Source organism: Chinchilla lanigera, unplaced genomic scaffold (assembly GCF_000276665.1).
Source record: "Chinchilla lanigera isolate Chin_1 unplaced genomic scaffold, ChiLan1.0 scaffold00093, whole genome shotgun sequence".
Classification (NCBI taxonomy): domain Eukaryota; kingdom Metazoa; phylum Chordata; class Mammalia; order Rodentia; family Chinchillidae; genus Chinchilla; species Chinchilla lanigera.
Genome location: NW_004955494.1, coordinates 5,076,224 through 5,102,554, shown reverse-complemented (window position 1 = coordinate 5,102,554; position 26,331 = coordinate 5,076,224). Strand labels below are relative to the sequence as shown.

The 26,331-nt window shown below is 44.2% G+C and overlaps 1 protein-coding gene across 1 annotated transcript in view; it reads right to left on the bottom strand.

Annotated features, from left to right (window-relative positions):
- Nucleotides 1–8,334: 8,334 nt before the first annotated feature.
- Creb3l2 (cAMP responsive element binding protein 3-like 2) overlaps nt 8,335–26,331 on the bottom strand; it is a 79,712-nt gene continuing 61,715 nt past the window's right edge. Inside the window, exons 9-12 of the mRNA XM_013505001.1 lie at nt 17,775–17,874; nt 17,397–17,523; nt 15,896–16,112; nt 8,335–13,509 (exon numbers count right to left, since the gene is read on the bottom strand). Of these exons, the coding sequence (XP_013360455.1) occupies nt 13,434–13,509; nt 15,896–16,112; nt 17,397–17,523; nt 17,775–17,874 (520 nt within the window). The 3' untranslated portion in view covers nt 8,335–13,433. The remainder of the gene's footprint in view (nt 13,510–15,895; nt 16,113–17,396; nt 17,524–17,774; nt 17,875–26,331) is intronic.

The window sequence follows — 26,331 nt, the reverse complement described above, 5'->3', positions numbered from 1 at the left end:
TTTTTTTTTTTGGTTTTTCTCTGGTACCGGGAACCGAACTCACGACCTTGTACTTGCCAGGCAGGCACTTTTGCCACTGAGCTAAATCCCCAGCCCCCACTATGTGTTTTAAAATCAGTCCTCAGCTCACCAATTCACAAACTTAGCCATCTTCACATCTTTTCTATCACTCAGTATTGATGCTACTTTAGCGCATTCTATTGTGACCTCACCCACCAAGGGTATTCCACTTCCTCTTTCCAGGATGCACTGTATTATTAATTCGCTAGCCCTGATCTTAGCACCAATGACACTATAACTCATGTTAAAATTATTTAACTTTGGTCAAAAGTTTTGACTCAATGTTGTTACATTCAAAGTTACTTTAACCTTGTTTGTGTAAAAACGCAGAAACCTGTAGAACAAGGCCAAAAAAAATTCACAACCACTGCAGGCTTAGCAATGTCCAGGGGAAGTGGATTTTGAGTGAGGAGAGGCTCACTCACTGTCCTCAGTGTCAACAAATAAACAGCTGTACAGATGTATACTTCCACCAGTAACATGTTCTCTTGAGGCCCAATGGGCACATTAGCATCTGTTATTGTTGTTGGATGTTAATTTTTTGGCCAGTTTGATGGTAATAAAATCACACTTTGGACTATTATCATGTGTTTGCTGCCTAACATGTTCTTTTTATTCTTTTGAAATGCATGATTTTAAAATTCTCTTAGTGCATATTTGACTTACATATCTCAAATTAGTCAGTGGTTTTTTTTTTTTTTTTTTGGTTTTTCTCCAGTACCGGGAACCGAACTCACGACCTTGAGCTTGCCAGGCAGGCGCTTTGCCACTGAGCTAAATCCCCAGCCCCTAGTCAGTGTTTTTTATCTCCTCCAAACAACTTAAAGAAGGTGGAATGCTTTAATTTTGAGTTTTCCCATTCTTGTGCAATTTCTGTGCAATGTGTTGGTTGTACAGTTAATTCTCATTATTCACAGATATCTTACTTGTGATCACATGCACTCCCTAAAATTTATTTGCACCAATTTATAGCCCCCAAATCAGTTTTGCAATGGTAAGGCAAGAGCAAGGATTAAATCATCTTGAATTCTAGTTTCCTGGAGGAGATAATCAAAACGGAACACAGCTTGAGCCACCAGAGACAAACGTAAGCAGTAATAAGGTGTGGGAACAAACCAGGGGGTAAAGTAAACCACATGCCGAAATGGTTAGGCTCTTCCTAAAATTTCATTCCATCCCATTTTATTTTGTAGAACTTTTTTGTAAAAAAAAACAAAATTGTTGGTCAAAACATACTAACTTGATTTCTCAACCTCTTGAAACTCCATTTGAAAAATACCAAAGAGGGGCTGGGGATTTAGCTCAGTGGCAAAGCGCCTGCCTGGCAAGCGCAAGGTCGTGAGTTCGGTTCCCGGTACCGGAGAAAAAAAAAAAAAAAAGAAAGAAAAATAAACATCTACCTACCCAGACGTACAAATATAGACAACAAATCATTGCATATCATTAATGCTCTTTCATGGATGTGTTGGGACAAGCTCAGTCAGATCTTTTAAGGAAGGCTGAGATTATAAAAGAAAGGCAAAAATGGAAATAAAATTAGAACAAAACAGGTAGCAGAAAGTAAGTTTTAAAGTTTATTATGAATACATTTAAGTAGAAGGCATTGCTTCCAAAACTCAGGAGGGAATGCTAGAAGCAAGAAAGAATTGTAGAATAAAGAAAAACTTTGAAATTAAAAATGAGATGAAAATTTTAGTCAAACAATGGAAATTAAATAGAAATTATAATACAAAATATAAAAGGAGAGATAGAAAATCTGAAGAAAATTGAGGGCTCAATCCAGTATAAAAATAAGAAATTGATTAAATAAAATGTTCCATTATAAAATATTTCCAAAATTTAAAAGACATGGGTTTTCAGAAGGAAAGATCTAATACAGTCAGCCAAAAATGTCTCCCATGGGCAGATTATCACTGTGGGACAACAGATGCAGAGAAAAAAGTGATAAGAAACAGGAATCAATAAAGCACTGGTGTTCTCAGCAGTTGTATTGGAAGCTAAAAGATGATAAGGGGATTTCTTCACAGTTCTCAAGGATGATCTTTTTCCTAGTCAAATTTCTAGACCCAATTATCAATATAGTAAAGTAGAATATATGCTGAAACTTGCAAGAATTAAGCAAACGATGAACTTTTTTAAGGCAGCTACTAGAGAAAGTGCTTAATTTAACAAATGAATGAACTAAGGGGGAGAAAAAAGATGTGATCTGTAACACCAAAATTCCAAGACAGGAGAATAGGGAAAAGATTTTCTAGTGCAACAAGAAAGGTCAGTCCTAGGATAATAGCTGTTAAATAAATTTAAAGCAAATGAACTAAAGCAGGTAATTAGAAGTTTCTTGAAGGAGTGTCAAAAGAAAAAATGAACAGTAAATTATCCAATTCATTTAATATTGAGAATATAGTATTGATAGGTGCTAAAACTGATGACACATCGGGAGTGTATCTAACATATTATGTATATCAGTATAAATATTTATCTATAATGAATAGTTTAATGATTATTGCTACAAATTAAATATTTTATATGTATACACATTTACATACATGGTAACCAAGTAAAAAATGAGGCAATTTGTTTTTTTTTCTTCTTTTTTTCTTTTTTGGTTTTCTGTTTTTTTCCGGTACCAGGAATCAAACTCACGACCTTGTGCTTGCCAGGCAGGCGCTGTGCCACTGAGCTAAATCCCTAACCCCTAAAAATGAGGCAATTACTAATGCTAGGAAAGAAGAAACTTTCTACGAGAAGGAAACCTAACTCTAAACACATGACTCAGCAGGAAACATTTACCCCATCGTATTAATGATAACATCGTGTTGGAAAAAAGAATTGTATCTGTGTGTGTGTTGGAGATGGTAAAATTCTTATAAATCATAATAAGAAGCCAATAGTAGATTATAAAACTGATATGTCAGGAATTAGCATGAGCATATCTTTCAGACTTATAAACACGAAGAGATTGAAATGGTCACGTCCAAGAAGTAGGACTTGTGAATGAAGGGAAAAATGGGCCACTATTTTTCAATAAAAACTTATTAGCATTCCAATTTTTTAAAGCTGTGTGCAATATCACGGTAATCATGGTTTCTGTCTAATTGCATTGCAGGGACATTTGTAAGTGCTTCCAACAGCACTCTTTCTGGTTTTCTTTCCCCCGGTTATGTGACACAGTGTGCTTCCAAGTTCTGACCGGCTTTTTCTGCTACCTTCCTTATTCTACTCAGAGCTCCAGACAAGAACTGCCCGGGTGGACCATTATGTGGAATTATTTCTGTGATGCTGCAGATATCACCTCAACTACACTTCCTCTTCTGCATCCATTTATAATGTGAACCATCTCAAACCATGATGCTGGTTTCGTGTATTTTCTATGATCATTCATTGGAAGCACCTAGATGGCGAAGCCAAGGTTGGCGATGTTGTGGAGGCTGAGGGTCCTTTTCCTGTCCCAGTGATCACTCTATACGTAGGTGGATTCACATTTACAATTTGTTCTTTTGGGGTCTTTCTTTTTCTTTGAACCAGCCCAGGCATGGAGAATCTCCCATTTACTCATCAGGAAATGAACTTGCCGTCTGCTTCGCAGTACTGTGGAAGGGCATTAGTTAGGATGACTCTGGCAACCCTGATGATTCTCAGGTACTTTTGATTTAAGAAGCATTAAACATTTTGCAACAGACTTCTCAGGGGACAGTACCAGTGTCTCTGGCAGGTCTCATGGTATTCCTTAATGGATATTTTTGTTCCCTCATCTAAAACAACAGCTTAGAGGGAGGAGAACACATGGTCTCCTCGTGGGGTCAGAACTCAGCTTTAAAACTGTGAAAAGATCTAGCAACAGCCACGCCTATTGGGGCAGCGTCCCCCTGTGCTGCCTGTCCATCAAGTGGTGAGGGCCTGAATGCGATCAGCCGCTCAGTTGGTGATGTGGACTGTTTTGCAGAAAATGATTTAGATGAGCCATCTCCCTTCTTCTTCCTGGTTATAAAGACAGGTGCCTTGGGGAGTGTCTCAGATCCTGGATTAAAATTCAATACTACTGAGAATATTGAGAAAAAATGCATAGCAAAAACATCTTGCAAAGCAGGTTTACTTCAGGGACATATGCAGTTCTCTAGAGGCTCACAGATGACTTGGACAGCTAGTGCCCCCTGCCCAGTTGAGGCACAGTTAGTGGAACTGGTACTATAGCATTTCCCCCAAAATAAGCCCTAGTCAATTGTTACCATGGTGATGGCCAGTGTGCAGAAGATTATACCTCACTATTCTCTTGCTCAGTGGCTACTCTGCAATGACAGGTAAGGGAAGAATAGGCTGTTTTGGGCTGGCATTTTGGAATTCCCATTATCCAGGCTGTTAGATCTTATTTTCAGGGAAACGTGATCTAATGGAAGTCAGGATGAATGGCTTGTGATTCTGCCTTGTACTCACTGTATAACTTTATGTGGAGCTGGTCACATCTCTAAGGGCTCTATTTCCCCTGCAAAGCAATGGTGACAACAATGACCCCAAATAATAAGTGAAAGTGCTCTGCAGACCTGCTGTCATGACAAAGATGGACCATTCATTACCTTATGCAGGTGGGATCAAAAGAATTTTTGAGATTAAAGAGATTTACTTCTAGGAGTAGGAAGACCAGAGCCCAGAGTGCAGTTCTTTTTCATGTCGAACAGGGGCAGTGGGGGTGTGTGTATAGAGCCCTCCACAGCTCACAGTACAGCTACCTCTCCACTCAGGCTTATTACTTCCTGATGCTCAAGATGAAGCCGACCGCTCTCTGCACTTCCTGCTCTGCCACCAACACGGGGTCTTTTCCTTCATTCCTTTCTTGTGACCCCTCAGAAAATCAGCCACCATCCAGGCCAGAGGTTGCAAACTCAGAGGACAGAAGGACCTGGAAATTCACAGAAATGAGGAAACCAGCCATCTAGATAGGCCTCCTGTGTCAAAGGGCCACAGCTTCTCCGCTCCTAACGTTGCAGTCTTTCAGGAGAAGATGGAGTCTGGAATTCTATTTAAAAAACTCTTTGCATGTTGAAAAGTTAACCAATCATTCTTAAATGTTTGAAATATCCCATGTTTACCAGACTAGAAACACTTGTGTCTGAGCTAAGAGCTTGAAAACTCTGGTCCAGGTTAACTCCTTCATTTTCACAACTCAAAATCCTCAAGCTCCCAAACCCAGCCCAGCAATGTTCAAAGACCATGGACTTATAGCCTTCCAAGACCTGGACACCAACCCATTTGCAGCTAATTTGCTGTATGGCCTTGACTGGGTTTCTTACCTTTTCTGTGCCCAAGTTTTATCAACTGTGCAAGAAGATAATCGTGCATCAGCTATGAAGGATTTGGAAGAATTTAAGATACAAAAACAATGAAAGATCACAAGTAATATGAGGTATGATTGAATGATAAGGTGAATGTTTATGTTGAACAATTTCAGTACAGTAAAAGGCACATTGCCATTAATCCTTCCCAAACTACTCCTCACTCCCAAGTAAACATGGGATATTTCAAACATTTAAGAATGATTGGTTAACTTTTCAACATGCAAAGAGTTTTTTAAATAGAATTCCAGACTCCATCTTCTCCTGAAAGACTGCAACGTAGAACATAGTTATCCCATTGTTACTGCCACTTTCTGAAGCAGTTCTACAAGTCCTTTCTCGTGAGTGTCTTTAGTTGCATTGCTGCGGCTGTCTTGATGTCCTGAAATGAGTCCAATACTTTTCTGGTCATTTTGACTTTGGAGAAGAGGCAGAAGTCACAAGGTGCCTTGTCTAGAGAATAAGGTGAACAAGAACGCACTCTGTCTTTACAAGCCTGCCTTTCCTTTCGATGATACTCGGCAGTAGCAGTCACTGCATTTTTGATCGTACCTCATAAAGACATTAAAGGGGACTTGCAAGCTTCAGAAAGTAGCAAGAATGACGGGAGAAGTGTGTTCAAAGGAAGAAGGAGGATTTTGTGAGGGAGATTAATAACAAAGTATCTTCTACTGTAATAAATTTTTAAAAAACTAAATATTCACCATATTTTTCAGCCACACCTCCTCCGTGAAAACAACTGCTACAGGAAAGGCACTCGGTAAGTATCTCCTTTTCCCTCAAGGCTAGCAAGTTAATGCAAAACTGAGTGCACGAGCCTGTTGGTCTTCATCTCCCGAATCCCTCTTGTTTATCTTTCACCACATCTCCGTGTTTTCTTGCCTCTAGAGCTGCATTTTCAGAGTTGTCAGGTATGATTTATCCTGGAGCCTAAGCACAGAACTAGGGATTTCAACACCTGCTTTCTTCTCCTAGAAACATGCCACACTGTTCCCTAGAAGTTTTACACTTCCTCTCTGGAACAAAAGTGACAAACAGTGTGAAGTGAGGCAGAAAGACTGTATTTTTACCTAAACCATAGAGAGCCCAGCTGTGAAATGCCCAATGCCCATGGGTCTGGGACCAGCCTCTAATTTGTTATAGAAATGGTTCTTAAAGTATGCGTTATATTACTTTTCACATATGGTAAGACCAACAGCTCAGGAGACAACTGCCATTGAAAAGGAAAGATCAATAGTGTCTGACTGTTGCTGCACAAGGGCAGATGAGGAGGCTCTGGGTCAGTCAGTAGATGGAGTGAGGGCAAAATAGAAGAAAATCTTTATTATGGTTTATGCAGGAACAATCAAGGCAATGCAAGCAGGCTTAGGACTGGCTAGGTTGAAACATTTCAGCATGACGTGGAATATAGAGACTGTATCTTCAGGTGTCTGGGATCTGGCCCTGTGATGATGAAGGTAGTGGGATCGTGACCCACAGTGTGAGAGCCCATAAAAGAGGTAGTTTGGCATGGGCTTCAGGTAAGCGTATTGTCATACAAAAGGTGTGCTTGTAGATTGGGTTCATTGTGTCACTTGACTGGCCTGGGAGCCGCCTAGGGCATTAGTGGGGCACACTTCTGGGTGTGTTTTGGTGGGCATGGAGGCATGAGCTCAGGTACTCTGTCTGGTCCCTGGCTCCTTCCTCTCAGGCACTGTTCCCCTGCTCTTCTTTCTGATTGCCCAGATCTGAGCAGCTTTGCTCTGCTACACCCTTTCACCATGACATTTCTGCCTAGGAGCCAGCTGACCATGGACTGAGCCCCCTGAAACTGTGAACAAAAATTTTTTTTGTTTGTTTGTTTTTGGTTTTTTTTGTTTTTTTTCTGGTACCGGGAACCGAACTCACGACCTTGCACTTGCCAGGCAGGCACTTTGCCGCTGAGCTAAATCCCCAGCCCCTATGTGAACAAAATTAACTGATCCCCTCCTTCTTTAAAATTTGGGTGTCAAGTATTGTACCTCAGTGATAGGAAAGCTAACACAGCAGGGATTTGGGGCCCTGACAAGAGGATTCCCTCTAGGTCTACTGAGGACTTAGATGCCATAGCATTAGAAGTAGAGCAAACAGAAAGGCATAATTAACACACCATGTCCTTAAGTCAGTGTCTACTCCCTTTGCCCATAAGTGCATAGATTATCAGCAGGTTGGGCAAGGGTTTCTATACCAGGCTCCTTGTGTAGGAGCACAAGAGAAGGCCAAAGGATGTAGGCAATTAATGCATCCCCAAGTCCGAGGATGGGTTAGGCACGCTGCTAAAAAAAAAAAAAAAAAAAAAGTTTTGTTTTGCTTTCTCCAGGTTAATATGGTCCATGGCCTGAGATTCTGATATTCTGGGGCACTCTTTGTGTGACTAAATGCAGCCCCCACTCTGTGTGTGTGGAGAAAATTACATTTGGATCCAGGGAGGGCAATGGAGTAGAGATTATTCTGCTTGAGTGCACTGCCCTTTATCAACCATTTCATCAGAATTTCTGGAGCATGAAGCTGTGTCAGGCCTCCTCCACAACTGTTCACATATAGAAGGAGGAACATTTCTTTCTGGCTGTAATCCAAAGCATCATTCTCAAGCATCCAGAGACAGGGAAAGCAAAATCAAATCCATAGACTTGGAATCTAGTTAGGGAATAGTTGTAGGAGACGACACAAACAGCAGCCAGGCTACGTCAATCTCCAGAGAAACCTGTTTCTCTTCCTGTCACCAAAAAAAAAATTGTGCTTCTCAATATTCTTCCATGTCAGCCTTGGATTTAGTACCGCATAACAGACAAATTGCTAGTTTGAGTGTCTTCTTTCAGTTTGACTAGATAATCAGGAAAGAATGGTTAGGCACACATACACTCAAGCTTAAAAGAAAGACCAAATGCTTTTAAAAACACATCACAGGGGTTTTAAAAACCGGGCACCATTTTACTATTTAAGAAAAAATATTTATTTGCAGGAAATGGAAATACAAATGCATTACAATTTCAATTTATTGTTTTCAAACTAAGTACAAGTGTTCTACAAAGCATTCTGGGGGAGGGGATATTTACCTAGCTATGATAAAGACCAAAAGGCCGTAAAAAACCAGCACAATAGAACAGATAATAGACTCACATGGTACTTAGATTTAAACACCGCTGATCCATATAACCTGTTACAAAAGAGAGAAAAGCCGGGCTGTAAGTACAGACATTAAAGCGCACTGGTGATTACAGTCCAGGATCTGCGCACATCACGTACAAAGGATCACTCACAGTGTGTCAGAGTGCTGGTGTTTTCCACAGACTCACACAGCGCTTTTATCTGAGAGGGAGATTTTTCTAAGCAGTAAAGGCCATGGGTGCGCGGAGTTCATGTTTTCACCCAGCTGGTGAGCAAAGGATGGAGGCAGAGAAATAGAGCTGAAACCCCTGGGGTCCCTTTTCCCTGAGGGAAAGCCTGCGAGCTGGAGCTCATAGAAGAGGGGATGAAAAAGACAGGAGACGGCGTCGATGGAGCACTCCGGCAGAAGGCGAGCAACTGAGCTCTGTACAGCGGGGCCAGCACAGCGGGTAGGAGCGGTGTTCCCTGCCCAGAGAACTGGGAGAGTTAACCGCTGTCCTCAGAAAGGGGTCTGCTCAATCTGTGCCACAAACTATCCAACCTCGAGTCACTCAGTGATTCATCCACCTCATGGTGACCGGCCACCCTTGCTTCCTGTGTCTCTAACATTAAATGACTTCCAACTCACTGAGCGCAAAGCCAACACCTAATGCCTTCCTTCTAGACTCCAAGATAGAATAAAACACTCTAGAATTTTATGTTGCCCATAATAAGAAGACACCAAGTTTCTGTCCCCTGTGGTGAGTGCTCACCCTTTGGCCCCAGAGGCCGGAAGCACTAATCTTCCAATGGGCCAGGTTCCTTTGCACGGCGAAAATGCTCCGCTGTGAGGATTTGTAATACCTTTAATCCTGGCTGCCCGTTGTTGATGTGATTGCACCTTTACAAAATGAGATTTCCCTAATGGATATAACCCAATTTCTTTTCTCCTGATGTGCACATCTAATAGTGGCTCGCTTTTAGAAAACCACTTTTGAGCCTCTGCAAAAAGTTCTTTCCCCTACACTCACTTCAACCTCACTCTCTAAGGATATATATATATATAACATCTCCCAGGGACAAGAGAGTCCTCTGTCATCCTGGATTCTTCTATAAGGCACTTTTGAGGCACAAAGTATGGAAGATAAGGGGGAATGCCTGTGTGTGTTTCGGGGGTGGGGGAAGGGAAGAGAGGGAGAGATACAGACCCAGCACATAGACCTTTGGGATAGTTTTTGATTAAATGAAGTATCCCCAGTCCCTTTTATTCTTATTCCTAGGGCCTAGGAGAGGGGCGTTCACTCTTGCTTAGTAAAACTGAAACATCCCAGGAGTAACTAAATGAATGAATGATCTGACATCTGCCTCTGGCTCCTTCTGGAGCTCTTCACTGTCCCACCTCTCTCCTGCACCTGCCTCCCAAGAGGGCTTATCCTACCACACCAGCCAACTGTCTCAGCAGAGAGTGGTCAAATAAAGCGGCCCTCCCTAGGGCACTGCAGTCCTGTCAGACCTCTACCCCAGGTTCCTCCCACAATGGACTCAACAGAAATAAACTAGTGACCTGTGACCCACAGGTAGTGGCTGAACACTTTCCCTGCTGCCTCCATGTCCCTGGGGTGACAAGGTCAGCAGGGATGGCCTACGCCTACTCTAGCGATGGGATGGGATATGTCCAAATTTCTGGACTGCACTCACATACACACCTCAGATGCTATGTGTTTTCAGAGGGGCTGGCCCAGGCTGGCCTCTGATTCTTCCTATGGTTCTGCCTGGTCTGAGGACATACGAGGGAGGGCCCATGAAATGAGGAGAAAGAGTTTTAATAAAATACCTGTGACAAACATGCTGGACACTGACTCAGCATCAGAACAAAGAAGAATCAGTTCAACACTCCTACTCTACAGGTACGCAAGAGTCACAGCCAGCCCATGCAATCCAAGCCTAATGGAGAGATTCATAAGAGAAAAGGATCTGGTATCTATAGTTGGTTTGTAAATAAGTCAAACTGAACAATGTTTTCCCAGTCTACAAATAAGGTCTCCAAATCAAGATCATTTATATTCACCAAAGGTTATCTAACTATGCCTACACCAATGTCAGCTTCCACTCCCACTTCCTGCCAAAAAGGAACAATTTAGTTCAGCTGTCAGACTTTTATAGAACACTCTTCTCCAGTATCCATCTCTAATGCTTCGTTGAGAGCTTGGAAAAGAACCATTCTGGGGGGCAGGGGCTTCCTCAGGTCCCATCCAGATTCAGAGAACGATGCAAGACTTTTCCTTTACTAGGGTAATCAAAGGAAGGGAAGCAGGAAGGCCTGTTCACACCATGGAAAGCAGAATGAGCCTATGTCTTGTTTATGGCTTTGGGTTTTTCTAATAGTCTCGTATTCTTCAAAACTTAAGTTAAGGGGCCAATATCTGCCATGATTTGAAAACTGCAGGGCTAACAATGACTGGTCCTTGGGACTGCTCACCCCATGGGGAAAACAAACCTATAGAGATGCTGGGTTTAATCCCTGGACAGAAAATGAGCACATGTCCACGAATTTTCTGGAACCAATCTGCTGTTATCCAACTCTCCCGGGTCCTGCTGACCCCGTTTATGCTGAAGGGACCACTGTTTAGCTCCCTTTATTCCTGCAAGCCAGGAATGCAGGACAGAGGTTTTGAGCCCTGTCTCCAGTTATAGATTCTGTTCTGGAAGGACAGTTTCCCAGGAAAAAGCCCTGCCATCTGGCCATCTGGAGAGAGCTATGTGAAGCAAGGGTAGACAGGAACAAAATAAAATCCTTGGTGCACTAAGGATGGGGGCTAGACATTTCCTTGTTCTTCTGCCTCCTCCTTCGGAAATGTAGGTTTCCGCCCAGGCTACCTCCAGCTCCTCGAAACCCCATCGGGCTCAGCTCCAACGGACACAGGCTGCCCGTGACCACACATCTGCCCTTACACATCAAAGTCTTCTTTTCTCGTCACCCAAATACTTCCTGAGTTTATTCTGGGTTTTTGTCTTTTTAGGGACACACAGTCTGCCTGAGTGACAAGCAACCGATCTTTGAAGGGATGGGTTGGGGCAGCTGTGGCTCATGGTTACCGGACACTAGGAGGGCCAGCAGGATCAAGAGCCTGAGACAGTGGAGTGGAAAGAAGTGAACGTACAGGTTGCCAGCCACTCCCGCCTCCCAGAGCCCGACATCCAAGCCTGCCCTGCCCATTGGGAGGGACGGCTACAGGCTACAGGGCCACTGTGGTGGCAATACAGTTCTCACACACATCAAGATGAATAAGGCCATTTCCCACCACAGATGGGGCCAGCCAGACAAGGCAGGGAGCCGCTTACAGGGAATGACAGCATAGCCTAATGCCACCAAATCCTGCATCTGATATGGGATGGACAGGGAGTGGGCATAATCCCTCTTAAGTACAGGCTCCAGTGATGATGTAGATGATGATAAGACAGAGACAGAAAGAGAGAGAGAGAAAGAGAGAGGGGGAGAGAAAGCCAAAGCTAAAGGCCCTTCAGCTGCTACCAAAAATAAAATACCAAATGTAAGCATATTTCTTGCACAAAATCTTTCACAAGCTAAAGAAAAAAAACACTTAAGGGAATCTTCTACCTTCTACAATAAAAAGGCAATTTCCATTTCTTATTTATATGAAAGAGGAAAGATTTTTTAAACTACAAAAGTGACTTTTTTAATCATTAAAAAAAATAAAAGAAGAGTGGGGGTTAGGTTATATCTCTTTGGGTGAGCTGCACAGTAGCCTAACTCGACCATAAAAGGTAAGAACACGGCTGTACCAATGTGCCCTGCTCAACCCTCTGGTGGAGGAAGGCAGAGGGGAAGCAGAGAGAGAAGAGTGGTGGAGACGGGCAGGTGGGGCAGGTGTGCAGGGCAAGCAGCAGAAATGCCTGTTGCTGGGGACAGGCTTCCCTTCTCTGTATGTGAACCAGAGGGAGAAAGCATGGGCCACAGAGCCACGGGCCTGAGCACCACACCATTCCATCATTCCACCTGCACCATGCAACAGAGGGCACCTGCTAACATGGACTCTTAATCGTAAGTATTAGATAGGTTTCCAATTTTAAAATAAGCAAGAAAGGAAATGAAATATTATCTGGAAATATTGGGAATCCCAGTGCCTACAGAGGGGCCTCCGAACACCAAAGGTGACCGAAGACTTCATTAGCACGGGAGAGGCACAGGCTGTTCTCGGTGTGGTCACCAGCGGGAAGCCTCAGCAAGCTAATAAATACTATTTACAAACGGGGAGGGGAAGCGGGAAGGGAGGGCCGTGGGTCTGCGGGCGGATGGTGGGAGAGGTCCTACAAGCATGAAGATGGGCAGGTTTGCATGGAGAACAGCCTGATGCTTTTAGGCATTGCACTTGCGGCCTGAGAGTACAACGGGGAGCCCTCGTCCATCCACGCCAGGGGAGGGACAGGCCAGCCAAGGCTCCGGAGGGCGGAGGGGAGGGAGGGGGCTGGTATGATGCCCGGGCGGTCCCAGGGCTGTGGGCCATTCATATGGGAGGCCTGGTGAGAGCGGGATGGACAAGCGTCAGTTCTTGGCCAAATCCCAACAGGCACCGCGGCATTTTGTGGCTAGTCTGGGGTCTCAGTTGAACAAGAATCATCTCTTTTCAAAGAGGGGTCGCACTTTGCAGGGGAGAGTCGGGCAGTATCTTTTTGGCACTACGGGTGGAAACGAGATGCGGGTCCCACCCCAGTCTCCTCCTAAAAGAACTTCCTATGACAGTTAGAGAAGGGGACAGAGGCAGGCACATGCTGGGAACCACCAGTGCCTCCCATCCCGGCCACAAGCGCTCGCCCAGGTCTTCAACCGGATCCAGTGGCAAAGAGGAAAAGCTGATGACCGCCGTGGTTCGGGGATGTAAAGTAGAGGTAATAGGAGAGGGACCGTCGGGGAGATGCCTCCTAGAAGGTGGTGTTCACTCTTCTGTCGAGCTCTACAACTTTGAGTGTTTCGTTCCCCTCCAGTTTGGCGCTGACCCTGGAAGAGGTGAGGAGGAGAAAGAAGCGTTAGCCACGAAGCACCAGCTACAGCTCTCCGGCCTCAGAGCGGGACACGCTTGCCCTGTGCCTGCAGCCCTGTGACCCGGCCCAGGCTGACTTCCTGTCCTTTTCATTCCTGGTACGAACCTTAGGACTAACTCTCCCTTCCCCGAGTCCCTGCCACCAGCCTGCCACGGTCCCACCTTTGTCCCCCACCCAGGGGGAGGCATCTCAGTCAGTGGGTAAACATGGAGAACTGGTGCTAGTGGTTTTTTATTTTTGTTTGTTTGTTTTGTTTTTCTCCGGTACCAGGAACCGAACTCACGACCTTGCGCTTGCCAGGCAGGTGCTTTGTTGCTGAGCTAAATGCCCAGCCTCTAGTGGTTATTTAAAAATTAAGTAATGTTTGCTATATATACTGATCACATTCATCATGGGGAGTTTGTACTTATACATAATATATCTTAATTCCATTTTTTCCATTCTCCCTTCCTTTTTTTTTTTTTGAGATAGGGTCTCACTATGCAGTTCAGGCTGGCCTTGAGCTCACTTTGTAGCCCAGGCTGGCCTCAAATTTGCAACGATCCTCCTGCCTCAGCCTCCCAAGTGCTGGGATTATAGACATGTGCCACCAAGCCTGGTTGACCCTCCCTTTTTTTTTTTTTTTTACAAATTCTTTTAAGGTTGTTGTTTTTTTCTAAAAAATCAACTAAGGATGCTTGGCCCTAGACTAAATTTTGGATATCTGAAAATAAAAGGATGAGGCTGATCCCTGTTCTAGAAGAGCTAATAATCCAGATAAAGATTCTTTTCAAATGAATTAATTTGAAAAGAAAAAAAACAAACAGTAAAGATAGAATGGAAAATAAAGACATTATCAAATTGTGTAGCAACCCAGAAAGCCTCAAGATTATCCAGATCTGGGGGGCTTCAATGGGACAAAGAGGGAGGCTTATGTTCTTGGACAAGTAACCTGCACTGGGGGTTTTAGAGGTGTCTAGTGGCGGCTCCAATTTTCTCCATAATGGGAATAAATGTAATGCCTTACCTCTGGGGTAGTTCACAGGGTTTATACGATAGCACATTCCTAAGTGCTTAATACAGGAAGCATTAGTCAATGCTAAATGTACATATAAGAATATACAAATTCTTCCTGCACAGGGTTAGCGGAAGAAAGCTGAAGCATCTGTAGTGCAATCCATCCTACTGTTGTGGGACAGCCTCATTCCTAGGAAGCCCGAGGGCAGCCACCAACCATACCCACATCGCTGGAAACGTGTGCACAATCTCCTTCTTGGGCGGCCCAGCATGCTCAGCAGCCTCCTCCCTCAGTAACAAGCCTCTGTGGTCCTGCCAGCCTTTATACTTACAAGAAGATTCCTTCCCCATAATTATCTAAGAGAAACCACTCCTGGGGAACTGCAGTCAAACCCAGATCACTAGAAATATGAGAGAAGAGTCTGTACATGCATCCACAGTGCTTCTCAAACATGGCCCCTCTGTATGAACATCTAAGTGGATGCAGGTTGGGCAGACTTAATCCTAAAACCCAAACTCTGAAATGCTCCAAGATCCAGAACTCCTTTTGTGCCTATTGGTGCCACAAGAGGAAAATTCCACATCCGACCTCATGTGGTAAGGCACACACAAAAGACAGGCACATTACAGACATTATATGAAATTCTCGGGGCTGGGGATTTAGCTCAGCGGCACAGCGCCTGCCTGGCAAGTGCAAGGTCATGAGTTCGATTCCTGGTATCAGAAAAAAAAAAGAAATTCTCTTCAGGCTGTGAGCGTATGCATATATGAAACAGACGAATTCTATGCGTAGACTACGATTTGCTATTATGTACACACAAATGCTCCAAACTTTGAAAAAACTTTGAAATGCAAAATATTTCTGGTCCCAAGCATTCCAGATAAAGGATACTCCACCAGCAGTTGCCGTGGATACATGCGAGTTGACATGCAAATCATGAACCTATGTTGACACGGCATTCATTTACTCTCTAGTTGGGAGGATGCTAGAGAAGGTGCATTCCTACAGCGAGCCCTCTGCTGCTGCCCGAGCTCAGTGTCCACTCCCCGGCTTTGAGGCGACGATGAAGATACAAGCGATAATAAAGACTCCCCTGCCTTGGGGCCACCACTGCCAGCCCCGACTTGCTGCTGCAGGTGATGGGGCAGATCATGCTGGGCCTTCTCCCTGCTTTGGGCAGCTGTTCGCCAGCAGCACATTCTCTCCAGTGCCAGGCCCTGGAAATTGGCCTCGAGAGAGGAGAAAGTGCAAGCGGCCTCTGGCAGAGTCCACAGCCCAAGCCAGATTGCTGACTCATACCCTGCACCCTCACACCAGGAGCCAGATCTATGTACACAGGACTCACAGGTGCTGCTGCAACTCCAGCAGCACTGACTTCTCTAGGCTGGTCTCGTTGGAGATAATGAAATGGGGAAGATCCACATCAGGTAGCGCCTCCAGCCCTGATGCTCGGAGCAAGGAGGAGCCTCGCTCCCAGCCCCCAAGGTCCCCAGTGGAGGCTGGGCTGGACGATTCCTCCAGGGGAGAATGTTCCTCATAGATCAGCAGGTTCCTGGATCTCACTGCGGACACAGCAAAGCAACAGGGTGTTAGCCAAAGGCCACAGCAGCCCTAACTATAAGTATTCTTGTTCATACATCCCTTACTAAAATGCCTGGGGCTGGTGGTAAATAACAACCGGCATGTTCTTGTTGCCCAGGAAAGAGAGTGCCAACTGAATCTGGCTTTCTGTAAAGGTTTCAGAGTTTGTGCACTGAAAAATTATACCAATTATACAGTGCTGGAAGAACAAGAGAAAAGTAAATACACAGGAAGCCAACTACCACCCCCACTGCTTTGAAAATAAAACTCTCCTCCTTACCCACCCATAATCATCTAGGGAAAACAATGAGTGGAAAATTGGAGTCGAATCCTTGGAGATGTCCAGACCCAACTACAAGAAGCATCCTCAGTGAGGAGCCCTTGTAGGGAGGGAGAAAAGGTACAAGAGCATTTTCGTTTAGAATCGGGAGCAAGGCAAAGCCAAGCCATAAATCGGAGGATGGAGACAATCTCTTCTGCTTTATAGGACAGTCACATAACTAGATGGCTCTGTAGCAATTTTTCCTCGACATAGAAACTATGTTCCCATTTGCTTCCAACATTTAGAGAGATATTCCCTTAGGGAAAAAGAGTTTCCCAACAGGCCACTGAAACGATCTGAGTGCAGTGCTAGTCCTCTTGTTTTTCACCAGGCAGGGATATACCGGGCATTTCAGATTGGCAAAATACTCCCTACTCAGCACCTCCTGGCTCCGTGCTCGGTTTTACGCACACAAGTGTATATCTGTGTGTATGGCCCTAACTTGTCACTTGTTTATTTTCTGCTTGCTTAGATCATCAGTCGAGATGAGAACACGACACACTTCTTAGCTAACACCAGAGTCTCTAAATTCTCTAAACCTTGGCTATCATGTTTCGTGAGACAGACTTATTCTTTCATTTCATTTTACAGACTTTCAGTGTGGCAGCATACAGTTCCACACAGTGGAGCTCCCTTAAAATGTCACAGAAGGCTTAGTGTTCCCTACATCCTGCCCACCCCCTAAAATCCACATCCTGCCCCCTCATCAGAGCTCAGAGAGAGGATGTCTGAACTCATCAGAGAACGAGGTCTGCAGCATCAGGCTGGAAATGGTGCGCTGCAGAACTCGGGGGAATTTTAGTGCTGTCTCAGCACAGCTGGGGCTAGTGGAGAGACTAATTTTTAAAAACTGGACTTTCTTACAAGATTCCCTTCAGAAAGCTGGGAAAACAAGAAAGAAAAAAGAAACAAGACCTTTCCCGAGTGGCCAAGGGAGTCTTACCCACGGAGGCTGTGTACGGCTCCGGCAGGGAATGCTGGCTGGGCAGAGCCATCTTGGTGGCAGAAGGATAGGGCCCATAGCCCTGAAATAAGCTGCCAAAGGCAACAGCAAAGCACAGCACAACGACCTGGAAGAGGAGGAGAGAACACGTGTGCTGTAGGTTCCAAGCAATCTCCACAGAGCAAACCCACAGGCCCGAGAAGGAGGCAGACACACCTTGTGGTCACTTCATGGTAATGACATGCAGGGGAACAGCCCCAGAGCAGGCTACCTGGTTCTCTCCAGCTGCACTGCACTTGGTCTTAGCACAGGGGGAAAGCCAGGAGACAGGGGGACAGGTCAGAGGCAGTTCCTGCACTGTCCTTTTGGGAAACTCACCATGAGGCAGGTGCCAGTCTGTGTGCCAGCCAGCTTGCAGGTCCGGGAAACCTTGCCCATGACCAAAGTCTGAAGCTTCTGGAGTTGCTGAAGGAGAGTCCTATCCACGGTGACAAACAAAAGTGGAGACGGGACATGAAAAAGAAGAGATGCTTCTTAGTGACCCCGACCCTGGTCCTCAGGGAACTTGCAGCAGCTTTGTGCCTGTGTTTACGCAGAGGACTGAGGCAGCTTCGTCTGTGAGAAGGTGCAGAATCCAGGACCTGCTAGCTCCATTGCCGGCGCTCTCGGGAGCTCAGAATCACCCTCGACACCACGACAGCTTGTCCTGTCTTTGTGTTATTCTGAGTATGAGACAAATGCCCCCAAATGGTCTCTGACCAACTGAGACTCATCTGTTATCCATTGAGAACAAAGGAAAGAGATGGCTTTGATTGGATGGTCACTGCGCTCTGCATGTCTATGCCCTCCCCACCAAAAGCCGTATGTCAAACTCCAGCCCCTAAAGCGATGGCGTTTGAAGGGAGCCTTTGTGAATGGGATCAGCGCCCTTGGAAGGAGCTGAAAAGACTAGAGTTCTTCCCATCTGCCCTGTGAAGACATGGCTGAAACACACCTGGCCTGAACCAGGAGGTAACCTTCACCGATACACAAAATCTGCCAACACCTGGATCTTGGACTTCCCAGCTTCCAGAACCGTGGGAAATAACTTTCTATTGTTTATAAGCCATGAAGCTTATGGTACTTTTTTTTAGCAGCCTCAGCACAGTAAGAGGAGAACTCACTCAACCAAAAGCCCAGAAACACTGGTGAAAGAGGAAAAGCAGAAAGGAGAGAGGACAGAAAGCAGCAAAGAACAACTGAAGGACTAGCCAGAGGTGGTGGCTATGGCTAGAATGGCAACAGTGTCCCTGAGCAACAGGTACTGAGGTGTGGGCAGGGATAAGGGCAGGGAGGCAAACAGCCATCTCAAGCAGACTTGTAGCATCTCCGCACTCAAAAACAAAGCTAAACTATAAAAGAGCAAGAAGCCCTGTCAACAGGACCCTCAGGCTCAGAGCCAAGGATCGTAGAAATGAGCCTCTGATACACACTCATCTTTCTCCAGGAAAAGACAGAAGATAAAAGAAAGAAAGAAAAGAAAAACAGTTGTTTTATCCCCCAAATTGGCAATACTGCATCCTCTTACAAAGGAAAGGTTTGGAGCTGAAGGTAGCATTAGATGCCCTGTGTGACTGGGTACAGAAATAGCACATGGGCAATTCTGTAAAGTCTGAAGACCACAAGGCATACACAACTACCTGACCACACACCCCCCTGGATCACCCACACCTGGGATGATTTCAGGGTGAACAGTGGAAAGAGTTGAGGTCCCTCCTCGTCTTTGTCTTTTCCTTAAATCCAATCAATATACACACCAAAGTGGAAAGATTTTATGAGAAGATGCTTTTTATTGAGGCTCAGAGAATTTTGGAAACTTCATGCGGTGATGTAATAATGTCAGCGAGCCACACGAGTTCATTGGGCAACATCAGCAAATAACACTTATTTTGCAGGAAAAAAAAAAAAATCTGGCCTTTCATAGTGAACTTGCATCTCATCACAGTCTGTACCCTGAATAACTTTCAAGTGCTGGAAATCCAAGCGGCCTCTTGCAAAGATTGCAATTTCTCCTTGGCAGGTACCAAAGAAGCGAGTTCTCCAATTTAAGCAAACCAAGGACAAGCTGGCTCTGAGAATGGTTCCACTTTCAGCAATAAAATGAAGAGGGGTGGGAGGAGTGGAGCAGCCCACAGCACAGAGAGCAAAAGCTTTCTCAACTCAAAAACGCCACGTGGATCCCTGTACACTCTATTTCTACCTTGTAGAGTGATTCATTTAAGCAAATCAGAATCGATGATTCAATTACTATTTAATGTGGAGGTCTTTTTGTACTTACACACGTTTTGTTTCTGGTTGTATAAAAGTATGATCACATGTAGTTTAGACCTGACTTATGTTTACATAGATTCAAGTTCCATATTCTTTTTTTTAAAGAGATAATAACAAAAACAAAAACAAATTGAAAAACAAAACCACATGAAAACAAAAAAAGATACAGAATTACAAAAAAAGGACGATAAGTTAACAATGGTCGTTCTATTACTTATTATTATCAAAGTAATTGCTCAGATTACCAGATATAGACATGCAAGATTGATCAAACAACTAAATATTACCTGTTCCTTTCAACAACCATTAGAAATTAGTAGTACAATTGTCTTAGCTATCTTGTATGTATATATATATATATTTTTTTTTCCCACTTCCTTCTTGCTTTCTTTTCTCCTTTCCCTCATCCCAGTTGTTCTTTCCTTTTGAGCAGTTTCTTTCCCTTTCACAATATCTGTCGTACCTTTCAGATTTTATTAACTCTTTCAGGTGCTTACACTAGGGAGACAATATGGTGTTTACACATGCAGGCATGATTTATTTCACTTATGAATAGGGTCTCTCTAATTGCATCCATTTAGCTATAAAAGCCCCAGAGTTTATCTTTCTTTATAGCTGAGTGAAGTCACATATTCTTCAAAAGCATTCTGTACATTGTTCAGGGCTAAGAAAGACAGAACACGATTCCTTTAAGTTCCACTGCAAAGAGGTAGGAATGATGCTGAGTGGCAGAGCATGTCCCTAGCATGTGCAGAGCCCTGGGCTTGATACACAGCACCACAGTAAGTGAATGAATGAATGAATACAAAATCCACTTAAAGAAAAAATGTGCAACTGAGTAGTTCTATGAGGTAGCACCTTTTCTCCTCATCAATGTCTTTCTTCCCTCATGATCTCCCCAGAATACTTCCCTTGGACCCAGCAGCATGGGTGTCTTTTCAAACTAAGAGCTGAGTGACCTGCTGCCTGGCAACTTCCCGAGATAGTGCTCATTCTCACAGAGCAGAGAGTGTGCGGGTCACAGCACGTACTAGATTGAACATTATCTGTAGTGCTGGCCCCAGTATCCCCATGAGGTTCTCTCTGATAGTATTTCTGGAAGTTTTGAGGCAGATATACAGGTGAGCTCACAGGTAAGACCACCTGGCACAAACTCTTTGCTCTCATACACGGGTCACCCTCCGTGGCACCAAATTATCAGCTCTTTGCTGCCTGCTAAACTATGGCTACGGGCCTCCCTGCTTGCTCGGTCTGCTGAAGGGTCACTTCTTTAAGCGATGGCTGCCATTTTTGCTGGGCTCCCCAGTGCTGCACTGGGCATTCCCATTGCCCAGTGTCTGTGGCCTGCAGGTTTTGCAAGGGGGTGACCTCTCTCCATCCAGCCTTTGGTTGGATGTGACCTTCCCAGATAGTACCCAGGCCACATTACTTTTGTTCCCAAGTCTTAAAATGGTTTGAAAATGAAACCACCATTTCTATTTTCTACTCGCAGTTCCCGTTATCAGCAAACAACCCACACCTCCTCTCTGCCCGCTCCCTGCCCAGCGTTTGGAGTGTGAGCTGCTGAGAAGATAAGTTCCACCTACTTGAAGTCACTCCTCCCTTCTGATTTCTGGTTCAGTCGGCTAAGCATGGTCCCCCTTTCCTTAGAACCAATGGTCTCCCAGGAAGCACCATGGTCCTTCCTGAAAAGAGACTTCTAGCAGGCCAGATAAAACAGTCCACTGACTGAGTACCTTAGGATCAATGTGGGACACCGGTACCTAGGCCACCTAGTTACAGGTACAAAATACTACAAGTTTATAAGGCTGACTTCAGTCTGGCTGAGAGCACAGGGGGCCCGTGCTTACTTCGGGTGAGATTAGGCTACTTCATTTGACATTCAAGAGCACATCCTTTCCATTCTCAGAGATGATTATATGCTGAATCCACTACAAATGAAAATGGTTGTTTAATGGTCCCTGATTTCTAACAGTTTATAATCCAGCTCTGCTAAAAGAGCAAACATGTAGTTTAAAATACATATTTTTGGCTTAGAATTTCGGCGACGTGCAACAGTGATTGATAATGCAGTGTTTGCCGCTGTTTCTCCCCCTTGGGTGGATGTAGGTAAACTGAGTGGATGGTAGAAATGACAACACTGCAAAAGCCTTGCCGACTGGCAACCCTGGAGCACCATAAAGTGGATTATTTCATCCACCCCACATACCTAAATAGCCTCCCACAATCCAGTGGAGTTTGGGAAATTTACATACATGCACACCAAAAAGACCTTCATTTTCATCACAAAGCAAAATTAACACTGACTGAGTTCTAGAAAGTGCATATCCTGAAACACTACATAACTAGCTCCATGGCACATGACTAAGTAAGTGGACTGTGTCAACTACAACAATCTGACTCCACAGCTTGTGTGTATAGCACAGTGAAATACCCTAAACAATAACTTAATAAAATTAACAACCACATACTTCCTACTTAAGTTCATCTTACTTAAATCTAGTCCCAATAACATCACACTGACACCAGCCAAATGGAGGGATGCTGCATATACACAGTTAGATACGAAAATGTTATCACAATATGAAAAAAAAAAAAGTAAGCCACAGAAGAGCTTCAATAAAACCCAGGCACAAATAAAAGCCACAGTAAAACTCAGCCCGACGGCAATGAGACACAGGCTAACAAAATTTCACTGATAATGACATAAATAGAAACCCTAAGTCCAAATAAACATGTTGGGGTACATCTGACATAACAGAGATAAAATGCAGGTGATGGGTAAAAGGATGAAGGGGACTCTGTTCTATTTCAGGATCAGGAAGCGAAACCCAGGCTTTAGTTAGACACGTGGGAAAGGTAAGCCCTACCCCTCTGTCAGACACCAAGAGACTAGAGGAGATGGCCTTAGGATTGTTAAGCCGGTGGAGAGATAGTCAAGCAAAGAATCCTCAGTTTTAGACCTCAGAGCTACTGTTTTATGCCCCTAATCAAGTTACCCAAGATCTGAGATTAGGCAGCTAATCAAAGATAATTTCTTTGACCACATCAGCTAACAGGATAATGGGAGAATCAGCCCTCCTGGGGTACTCTGAGTTAGCTGAAGCAAAACGTTTCTGAAAAGTGCCTGCTGTCTCGTTTCACCAATGACAGATGGAGTGAACTCTTTTTACTGGAAAGACTATGACCTCATAACTGATGTGTTGGTCTGAGATGATATGGTACTTTTTTCTGATGCTGCTGGGACAGATGTCACTGCCTACAGCACTGAGAAGTTGGATGACAGCTGGTCCCCGACTTGTGCAAAGGGCTGGGTGGAAAAAAGGCAGACATCAGATGAAATGGAAAACTTATTTTAAAACTAAAGCTATAAAAAGTCAACCATAGCACAGACCCAATGGTGCCTTCAAAGCTATATAAACTTTCCCTTTATTATAGTATTTTAAATCATCAGTGATCATGGCTAATTATGGCTTAATGAATTCTTGGGCGTCTGGGAGCAAGGTCTTAATTTAGAGGAAGGAATACTCTTAGCATACATTTATCTGGGCCAACAGATTTTTCACAATTTGCTACACTAGAGTGTCCAACGCTTGATTAGAAAATGTGGATTTTGTCCTATGGTGAAATGTAAAAATAAATTAGGTGGCTATCTTCATATAGCTCCTTGCAAAAGAGCAGCTGAAGGCAGCTGCCAGCCTTGCCCAAAATAAAGCATCGCCCTATCTGTATCTGCTAGGCATAGCAAAGGAAAGTGGGCAAAACATTCAGAAGCATCCAAGAGTGCGAGACGCGATCTCATCATAACCAGGAAATGCAACAACAGCCTCACATGTCATCTTTATACTCAGTCTAACTTTGTTTTTTTCTATTTATTTGTAAGAAGGAAAGAGAACAACAGAGTGGGAATAGTCAAACAGTGATTACAGGTGAGAATTTGAACATTCAGAAACCTAATTTCTGACTGGAGCCAGAAACCAGGAAAACAAATAAATTAATGGTTTCCATCACTTGCTGTGTGCTGTGTTAGAAGTTTCAACCTGGGCCCTTTCTGTAGATATACTTTCCATCCAATGTGGTAGCACACCTTCCTTAGAAATGGAACTTGATGGAGGATGGGAGTGTGTGTGTGTGTGTGTGTGTGTGTGTGTGTGTGTGTGTGTGAACTCTCTCTACATTAAATCAGCCTCTTTCAAGATGAAGGAACTTTCTCACATCCTTATGGAAGTACTCAGACCAATAATTTCCAAATTCCAAATAATGAACCATTAGCAGGTTGTCAAATCAATTGGGTTATGCCTGTGTATATTTTTAATGGACTAGAGTCAAACAAAATACATAATACCAGACATCATATATTTATGAAGTTATACATCATATAACTATTAATTGGCAAAACATATATTAGTTAGCTATGTGATGCGTACATACATCTTCATGGCGTATGTTGGGTCAGTGATTTATAGCACACAAAATGTAAAATGATTATACAATCCAAAAAAGCTGAGTGTCACTTATCTAGTGCAAACACACAAGAAATAGACTAGGGGATACCAGGTGGTCTCATGATGGACTAGATCAGCCTCCAAGTCCTTCTGAGACAAAACTTCCCACCTGAATCCTTCCCCACCCGGAGCAAATGTCCAGCAAGTTCTGCAGGCCGGGAAGTGTCCAGAGGCTGAAATCTACCTTGAAGAGTGGGGAGGAATTGGGAAGCAATGCTAACACTCAGAAATCCTACACATGCTCTAAAAATATTTAAGAAAGATCATGAAGCATTTTAAAAACTTTTAAATACTAAACTGGGACTCAAAAAACAAGCATACAAGCTACAAACCTTAAAGTCTGAGTTCATTATTTGTTTATGAACTTTTGCTTACTTTTTGAGGGTTATTAATGAGGCTGTGGCCTAAATAAAACAGAAAAAAAAGAGACTAGACTTTATATAACCTTTTTCTTTCTGCACGATTTCTCCATTACAGGAGGTTTACTTATTTTGCAGAGATCGGAGGACTTCTGTGAATTACTATGTTACCTCTAGGCTCAGGAACACACACAAAAAAGAATTCTAGAATATTCTCTGGGGCTGTGGAATTTCTAACTTTGCCACTAAATTACACTAAAATGCCTTTCTAATCTCCCTAGGGAATTCAGTCTCGCACCCAACAACTCTTTGAAGTTTGCGATGTTGCCGTATGAAAAGAAATCCCACGCTTTCCACACAGCGAGAAAGGAAAAGTAAATTAAACCAACATAATAATCTACAAAAAAAAGCATCCTGGGCCATTCGTCTGTCCTCCGAGGCTTCTCCGTGTATGGCAGGGAGTGGGCTCGGCCAGTTATAGTCAGTCTAGAAGAGGTGAGAAGTCACACACCGAGAACGTGAAAGGGTGTGGTCAAAACAAGACCGAAGGGACACAGCTGTGTGGGTTAAACAAACAAACCCCGAGAGCCAGCACACAGCCAAAGCCCAGTGCGCTTAGCTGGAAAGATCTTCGCCAGGAATCATCCACAGATGTTAAGGAACAAGGCAAAGTAGAGTTAAAGAGAAGGACTCTAGCTAAGAGGAAAATTGAGAACTTATTTCTGATCACAATAGAGATGGATGTCACATATGTTCCTTACTTCTGTAAAGGCTGGGGAAAGAGTATGAAAGTAACCACATCTTAAGCTTCCTCCTTACCCTGCCTCAAGCCAGGCAGACTTCCCACAAGGTGCTCCCAATGTGTGTTCCTTCCTGCCCTCTCTGCACTAGGTCTGAATGTAGAATTGCCGGACTCCCTAGCCTTAATGTGCTGAGATGAACAGAACTACCCCCAACTTCAGCCTGGCTCTGCCACACACCACGAGGGAGGAACAGTCCCCCCTGTCTTCTGATGCTCTCCAAGGACACAAGCAGAGATATCCGAAGAGAGCAGCTGTTCGGCTGGGTGTGCCAAAATTAAAAGCCCTATTTTCATAATGGTCACTTCTCAAGTGGATTACGAAAGCTGAAGTAGTAGCTCCCCCTCAACAAAAAAGCAGGTTTATTTACTACTTGCTAAAAAAGCAGTGGATTCTCCAAACATAGGCTTCCTTAGCTATGTCACAAACCCACTGAGAGCACAGCATCCAGCTGGATCTACCCTGGAGCTAGGGGGCAAGAAGAACGGCAGAAATGCTGGTGTTCACCCTGCATGCTAGGCTGTGAGTAGCCTCAGGAATCTCATGTCTTCTATGAGTTCAAACTGAATCCCAAACCTGGTACACTGTAAAGGATCTGCATGCACTCACAAGGCCTAGGTCAGATTCCACTCAGAACCTTCACAGGAGATGCTGATGGCTATCCCAGGGACCTTAGGGCTACTCATGGGTCACCCACTTTTCCCTACAAAGAACAGACTTGAGATAGAGGCCCACACAGACCTTGGAAACAGGCTAAGGCGAATCCAGGATCTCAGTCACCAGGGCATGGTCTACAAATGGCCGGGTGAGGGCCTGGGATAGATACATCGCTTTGATCCTCCTGACACTCGTCCATGGTGAGGGAAGGGGCAGGAGGAGAGTACAGCGGGTCCTCTAAGACGCTGCTGAGCCCTCTCGTCCAGGCCTAAAGGACCCAGGCTGGATCAAAGGAGACACAGGC